This window comes from Neopsephotus bourkii, unplaced genomic scaffold (assembly GCF_033783945.1).
Source record: "Neopsephotus bourkii isolate Nb327-2 ecotype Australia unplaced genomic scaffold, CSIRO-AGI_Nbou_v1 NB_1749, whole genome shotgun sequence".
Lineage (NCBI taxonomy): Eukaryota > Metazoa > Chordata > Aves > Psittaciformes > Psittacidae > Neopsephotus > Neopsephotus bourkii.
The window spans coordinates 9,780,848-9,788,398 of record NW_026902223.1 but is presented as its reverse complement, the minus strand read 5'-3'; the positions used below and the strand labels follow the sequence as shown (position 1 = coordinate 9,788,398).

At 65.7% G+C, this 7,551-nt stretch overlaps 2 protein-coding genes across 2 annotated transcripts; both read left to right on the top strand.

Moving 5' to 3' along the window:
* Positions 1-408: 408 nt before the first annotated feature.
* UBALD2 (UBA like domain containing 2) lies at positions 409-3,984 on the top strand. The gene is made up of 3 exons (XM_061377290.1): positions 409-574; positions 1,117-1,179; positions 2,985-3,984. Exons 1-3 carry the CDS (start codon positions 455-457, stop codon positions 3,303-3,305), a joined length of 504 nt encoding a protein of 167 aa, XP_061233274.1. The 5' UTR covers positions 409-454; the 3' UTR covers positions 3,306-3,984.
* Positions 3,985-6,524: 2,540 nt separating this feature from the next.
* On the top strand, positions 6,525-7,211 carry LOC133225150 (basic proline-rich protein-like). Its single transcript, XM_061377270.1, has one exon. The coding sequence runs from the start codon at positions 6,525-6,527 to the stop codon at positions 7,209-7,211; it is 687 nt and encodes a 228-aa protein (XP_061233254.1).
* The last annotated feature ends 340 nt before the right edge of the window (positions 7,212-7,551 follow it).

The window sequence follows — 7,551 nt, the reverse complement described above, 5'->3', positions numbered from 1 at the left end:
GCCTCCTGACCCTCATCCCGTTGGCTCCAGCCTGTGCGGGTCCCTCCGCTCGGAGCGGGCCGTGCCCCGGGTCCCGCAGGCTGCGGAGCGCACCCCTCGCCATCAATGAACCTCCTCAATGAACGTGACGTCACAGCACCTCCGGAAAGCAGGCCACCACGCACCCAATCAGCGGTCACCCCGCCCTCCCCACGGCTCACCCGCCAATAGCAGCGCCGCCTGCAGCCAAAACACAAGCGTCCGCCAATGGGAAGGCGGCGGGGCGGGGCGCGGCGCCGGGGCAGCTGGAAGATTCGAACCGAACGCCCGTCGGGGCGGGCGGCGCGGCGGCAGCCAATCAGCGCGCGGGGGCGGGGCCTTCCCGGTGCGCGCCCGCCCCCCCCCGGTCGATCCCGGTGCTCTCTGTGTGCCCCCCCCCGCCCCGCGGCCCGAGGCCGTGCGGGGCCGCCCGGCCATGTCCGTGAACATGGAGGAGCTGCGGCACCAGGTGATGATCAACCAGTTCGTGCTGGCGGCCGGGTGCGCCGCCGACCAGGCCAAGCAGCTGCTGCAGGCGGCCCACTGGCAGTTCGAGGTACGGGACCCCCCCCCCCGCACTCAACCGGGACCGAACCCCCCCTCTCTCCCCCTTCAACCGGGACACCCCGAACCGGGGCTCCCGCAGAGGCGCGGGGCGGGGCGTGCAGGCCCATCCGCGGCCCACCGACACGCGTGGCCGGGCCGCTGCGCCCCCCTCCCCCCCCCCAGCGGCGGGGGGGGAACCGGCTCCGAGCTCCCCCGGGGCTATTTATACCCTGTCCGTAACCCGAGCGCGGCCCGGGCCGGGGGCCGGTGGGGGGGTAGGCTGTAAACACAGAGCGGGCTGTACCCCGTCCACAGGGCCCCCGACGTGGAGCGGGGGGGAATGGCACGATCCTGAGTGGGCTGGTGAAGGGCAGCACCAGCCCCCCTCCCCGCGTTAGGCCGCGTTGGGAGGCAGGGGGGAAGCACCTATGGGTGCACCCTGCGGTGGTACCGCCGGGTTGGGGGGGCGGGGGGGGGTGTTACCGCGGTGGGGGCACGGTGCTGTGTCCCCCCCGGTGTCCGGTGCTGGAGCTGACAGCGTTGTCCCCACAGACAGCCCTGAGCGCCTTCTTCCAGGAGACCAACATCCCCAGCAGCCACCACCCCCCGCAGATGGTGAGTGGGGCCCGCACCCCATCCCCTCCCGACCCAAACACCCCCCCTTTTAACCCCACTCTAACAGCCCCAACCCCCCCTAAAACCCCCTTCCCACCCCTCACCCCGCAGCTCAGGACCCCCCCCCCGGGGTGTGCGGGGCTCCGGGCTCCCCTGCCAGCCATATTGCTGGGGCCCGGCGCACGGCGAATGTAAACACGAGCTAAGATGTCTGCCAGGAAGCAGCCTGTCCTGCGAGCATCGCCACCGAGCCGGGGCCCCCAGAGCCCTGGGAACCGGGGGGGGCGGCCCCGCTGCTGCCCCCCCTTGTCCCCGAGCACCGCTTGACCTTGGCCGAGGGCACAGCCCCTGGCGGGGGGCAGGGAGCTCGGCCCCTCGGGGCGGTTTGCGTTGGGTTTGGTTTGGGTTTTCCGATGGCTTTTTCCTGTTGCAGGAACTCGGCGGTGCCGTGCGCGGGGGCAGGAGCGGATCCGGCCTAAGCCGATTTCCACCCCCCCCTCCTTCCTCGCTCCATCAGCCGGCACCGCCGGCTCCGTCCCTTGGACAAAGCCATTTCAGCCCCCGGCTCCCTCCTGAACCCCTTCTGTTCCCATCCCTGCACCCCTGCACGCTCCGGCTGCGCCGCGGGGCCTGCAGGGACCCATCCCATGCAAAGCCGTCGTTCCCGGTGGGAGCGGGGCCGGCTCCAGGCCTCGCCTGTGTTCTCACACCGCGGTTCCCGGCGGGCGCTGCCGGAAGCGGGCTGTAAACCAGCTCTGCCAAACCCCATCCCGGGGCCGAGCAGGACCCACGGAGCACAGCGGTGCCCCATTGCCTCCCAGCCTGGCACAGGGGACAGCTCCCCTCATCCCCACAAAGCACCTTCCCACCAGACACCCCCGCAGCTGGGGGGGGTTTGGCTGTTTCACCCCCCCCCACAGCTCAGGGCAGATGAGGGGCTCCATGGGTGCAGTTCCCATCTCCTTTCCCAGCAGCAGAGGACGAGGCAGTGCTGTGGTGGAGGGGGGGATGGCACCCCCGGCACCCCACGGAACCCCTGCAGGATCCAGCTGTGGGGCAGGGACTGGTCCTCCAACAGCCGGCAGCTCCTTTATGGAGCCATAGACTGGGGTGAAGGGACCTTAAAGCTCCTCCAGCTCCAACCCCTGCCATGGGCAGGGACCCCTTCCACTGGAGCAGCTTGCTCCAAGCCCTGTCCAACCCCACCTTAAAGCACTGGAGGAGGAAGGCAATGGCTACATGGCAGTTCATAACTTGGTGGGTTGTGGGGGACACCTGCAGGACTCCTGGCTGATCCTTTGATCCCAGGGACCCCTCATCCCATGGATAGGATGAGGAGGAGCATGTATATATACATATACATACACATTTCTATACATACATATATATATAACACCGTCATATTCAAGAGTGCTTTGCTGAACTGGGTCCCCATCTGAGGCAGGGGCATGCCTGCCCTTCACTCTCTGTGCTGCAGCAGGGTATGAAGGGGAGTTGAGGGCCTCCTAAACCCCATTGCATCAGCCCCATCCCCACTGCTCCTCTCAGGGGGGGGCGGGCAGCTGGCACCAGAGCAGTTCCTTCCTCCCCAAACCTGCCTCACTGCAGGGCTCTGAGCATCCGGGATGCTCCAGAATGTCCTTCCCAGCCTGGACTGCTGGCCCTCCCCAGGGAGCCAGCAGACCCTTGGGTACCCCAAGCTAAGCCAGAGCCAGGCTCTGAGCATCCCCTGGGGCTGGGTGTGGGATGGGGTTGGGACCCCAAACCAGATGGATCTGACCCCCCCCCTTTCCTCTGCCCTGCAGATGTGCACCCCCAGCAACACCCCAGCCACGCCACCCAACTTCCCGGACGCTCTGGCCATGTTCTCCAAGCTGCGGACCTCCGAGAGCCTGCAGAGCAGCAACAGCCCCATCACCTCCATGGCCTGCTCCCCCCCGGGCAGCTTCAGCCCCTTCTGGGCCTCCTCTCCCCCCAGCCACCAGCCGGCCTGGCTGCCCCCCTCCTCACCCACCGCCCATGGCCTGCACCACCACCTCCACCACGGGCAGCCTGCCTGGCCCCCCGCGCCCCCACCCGCTGCCCCCCCCCAGAAAGCCGTGGCCACCATGGACGGCCAGAGATAAGACTGGGATGGTGGAGGGGGGGGGCGATGGGAGGGGGGGATGGAGGAAGGGGGGGTCCGGGCCAGGGCGTTGGGAGCGGGGGCTCCCTGAGCAGCGCACTGGAAGCATTTTCTAGGATTTATTATTATTGGGGGGGGGCACGAGAGCCCCTGCGGGAGCCGCCGGCTGGGCCTGTCCACCCCCCCCTTTCTTTTTTAAATCTATAGCTATAATATATAAATATATCTAATGTATATAAACCCAGAGAGAAGGAGGCAGCTGCTGGGGGTGTGTGTGGGGGGGTCCCTCTGGCTTCCCCCAGCATCCCTGCACCAGGGCAGGAGAGGGAAAAGCAGGGGGGAACAACACAGAATTGAGGGATGGAGGTGGCCATGGGGGCACGGAGCCATTCCCCTTCCCCCCCCCCAGCTCTGGACTCCCTGGGTGCCTCTTGCAGCACCCACAGCAAATGCACCCCTCCTCTGGCTTCCGAAATCCAGCCTGGCTTCTGGCACAGACCCCCCTGACCCCCCTCAGGGCCTGGGGGGGGGTATCAAGGTGAGGTCCCTGCGGGTGCTGCTCATGGCCCTTGCCCAGGGAGGGGGCAGCAGGGGAGGTTTTTAGTTTTCAAATCAATCTTGCTTAAAAAAAACAGAGAAAAGACACAAAAAAAAAAAAAAAAAGAAAGAAAAAAGACCAAGGCAAGGCCAGGGTGAAAGTTTTCTATTAACTGAAAAATAATAAAAAAAAAGGCAAAAAGAAGACATCCCGTTTGTACCAGCAGCTGTCCTGCCTGGTCTCTGTGCTGGGAGCACGTCCCAGCAGGGTGCTGGGAATGGGGGGGGGCCCACAGGAGCTGCCACAGCCCCCAGGAGGCTGCACCCTCAGGCAGGGGGAGCAGAGGGAAGGGGAGAGCCTGCAGTCATGGGGGTGTTAAGGTGGGGACCCCATCCTGTGCCTTGCAGCAGCCCCTAAAGCCCAACACCCACCCGTGCCTCGGCGCTGGGGGATACCCAGTGCTGCTGTGCTCAAGGGCCAGGTGATGCCTTCAGGTTGTCCCCCACTGCACCCGGCTCAACAGCCCCCATTGCCCACCATGGGATGGGAAGAGCCCTGGAGCGGCTCAGCCCTGGACCCTGACCTCTCAAGGCACTCTGTGTGCTTCCAGCCTTCAAATCCCAGCCTGGTTTGTGTTGGAAGGACCTTAAAGCTCATCCAGTTCCAATCCCCTGCAGTTTGAACCCATCACCCCTTCTCCTGTCACTACAGTCCCTGATGAAGAGTCCCTCTCCAGCATCCTTGTAGCCCCCTTCAGACACTGGAAGCTGCTCTGAGGTCTCCACACAGCTTCTCTTCTCCAGGCTGAGCAGCCCCAGTGTTCTCAGCCTGTCTCCATACAGGAGGTGCTTCAGCCCCTGATCATCCTTGTGGCCTCCTCTGGACTTGCTCCAAGAGCTCCATGTCCTTCTCATGTTGAGGACACCAGCACTGCACACAGTGCTCCAATGACATCAGTGTCATCAAATGACACCACCAGCACACCCAGCCCCTGGTTTGGTGCCTCCAGAGCCCAACTCCATCCCATGGAATAAACCCCCACCCCCGCTGCCCCCCGCTCACACCACAGCCACTGGGGTCAGAATCCTCCCAAATGGGAATGCAGCAGCTCCAGAGGCGGCAGCAAGGGCGGGGGGGGGGGCTCAAGGGCAGCGGCAGAGCAGCCCCAGGACACCAGGAGAGCCCCGGGGTGGGACAGACCTGGCACAGCACAACAGGGGGGAAAGGGGGAGAGCTCCCAGCTGGGGCTGCTCACCACGGAGGGACACGGGGGGGGCGTGTGGCTGGTGCTTGTGTTCGCTGGGCCCTGTCCTGCAGGTTAATCAGTGCTGGGGGTGGGTTAGGCCCATCAACACCTGAGCCCACCCATGGGTGAGGAGGGGCCTTGGCTGGTCCCCAGTTATCGCAGGTGGCACTGGGGCACTCCCAAAGCAGGTTCCAGCTCGCTTTAGGGGAAGGAGGGGACCGATCCCCCGAGGCTGGGGCTCCAGACGGGAAAGCAGCCGGGTCGGTGCCGCCTTCCCAGCCATGGCGGCAGCGCTGCAAGGGGCAGGAGGGTGATGAAGAGGCCCCATGAGGGGAGCAGGAAAGCAGCCGGGTGCTGCTCACCCCTTGCAGCATCATTGCCTTGGGCTGGGATCGGCCTTTGGCAGGAGCCAGGGGCCACTGCACCGCCCGGTGCCCCCAGGGCCACAGCGGGGCCGTGGGCTCCCACATGGGGTTCATGCAGGACAGGGGGTGCCCGGGGCAGCACAGTCTGTGGGGGGCACCAGGGGCTGTTTTCAGCTGCCCCAGTGACACGTGGCTGTGGGCCGAGGGGCGCTGCTGACCCCTCCCTGTCCCAAGCCAGGGTGCCCCCACACGGGCTGAGCATCACTGTTTAATGCTACTGGGCCACCGGGGTTCTGGGGTGTCAGCAGGGCCAGCCTGGCCTTCCCCTCAGCCTCTTGGTTTTCCTCCACTCTTCCTTGTCTGCCTGTGCTGGGTGACGCAGGGGGCAAAGGGCAGGCTCCCTCGCAGGGATACCGGCAGCAGCTCCCAAGCCAAGCGCCTCCCAGCTCATCCAGGTTTCCTCTTTCATGCAGGACTGTGCCTCCTTCACCCGAGGGATCTCCTTGGGAAGATGCTGGTAGAGAGGAGGCTGGCAGGGGTGAGCCCCAGGGAGAGTCCCTGTGGACCAGACCTTGGTCCCTACCCCAGAGACTCCAGGAACAGCGTGTCCCCGCACCACTCAGTGCTGTGCAGGATGAGGTCCCTCTCCGGTCACCACCACCACTGGGTTTAGCCCTTGGACGAGCCAAGGTCCCCTTAGGGTGGGAGATGAGGCCCATGAGGTGCTGATGGAGCCTCTCTGCTGCCCTAGGAACAGACACAGTTCCCAGCCGCAGGTCAGGAGTGGGGAAGGGAGGGATGGAGAAGGTGATGGGGCCGGAGCTCCAGGGGAGTGGAGCCTCCAGCCGGCAGAGCTGAGGGTACTGGCTCCCTTGGACCCAGAGCTCACAGTGTGACAGCCCCTGTCAGCACGGGGAGGACCCAGAGCAGTGCTTCAGCCCCAGCTCTTCCACCCCTTCCCCAGCGGCAGTGAAGCCCCACGGACCGCCGGGTCCTTGGGCTTAAACCAAACCTTGGTCTAAAGGCAGCGTGGCCCTGGGGAAGGGAGCTGGGAGAGCTGCTGCCTTGGAGATGCTGCTCTCGTTGGCGGCCTCCTTCTCCAGCGGCCCCACGTCAGCACCCACGGAGTCAGCCCCGGAGCCGGTGCCCTGTGGCGGGTCCGTGCTTGGCAGCGGCCCCGGCCCTGTCCCTTTGCCGGCTGCTGCCAGCCCGGGGTGGGCACATCCCTCTGCCGCAGGGCCGCAGGCGGCTGCACAGCCCCAGGGAGGTCACAAGCACGACCCCAGGGGTCCAGCGCTGCTGCAGCCGGCGACAGGAGGGTACCTGGGGCGAGAGGAGAACGGGAGAACGGGAGAATGGGAACGGGAGCCGGAGCCCGGCCCTCTGCTCCCCGGGATGTATCCCCTCTGCCCCGCCAGCCCCTTATTGGCCACCGCCCACCGCTCCTCGACGCCGATTGGCCGAGCCCACCGGCAGGGGGCGGGGCTGCGGAGCCTCCCGCGGCCTCGCAGCTCCGGGCACGGCCCCGCTCCCGTGCGCTCTGCCTTGCCCGGGATGGGGCCGCCCGGGCCCGCAGCTCCCCATGAGGGAGCCCGGAGGAGCTGCAGGGTCAGGAGCTCCGCAGACCCCGCCAGGCGCAGCTCAGCCCTAAACCAGCACGGCGGGAAGGACCTTCAGGACCTCAGCTTCCATGCTGAGGGACCAGGGCAGACAAGAGGCCCTGGCTCCATCCAGCCCCAAGCCCCCATCTCCCCCTGACCTTGGGGAACCAGCTCTCCTAAAGCAGGCAGGGATTTGCAGACAGCTGCTGGCTTCACATCAGCTAACTGCTTCAGGTGTCTAGTGAAGGGAAGCCTGAGGATGGCTTGGGCTCTGGTGCTGACTACAACCCCCAGGGCACGGCTCAACCCTTTGCTCACTTGGGGCTGTGGGTGCCATGCTCTCTACCCAAAGCAAGCCCAAACTGGGCAAAAGCAGGCAACAAGCCTGGGCCTTGCTTCTGGCAGGTGTGACAAGCAATGGGGAGAGAAGAGCAGTGCTGCTCGCATCTTCCAGGAGGAAAAGCATGGTCCAATGCTAGCTCAGAACAAGGGGTTAC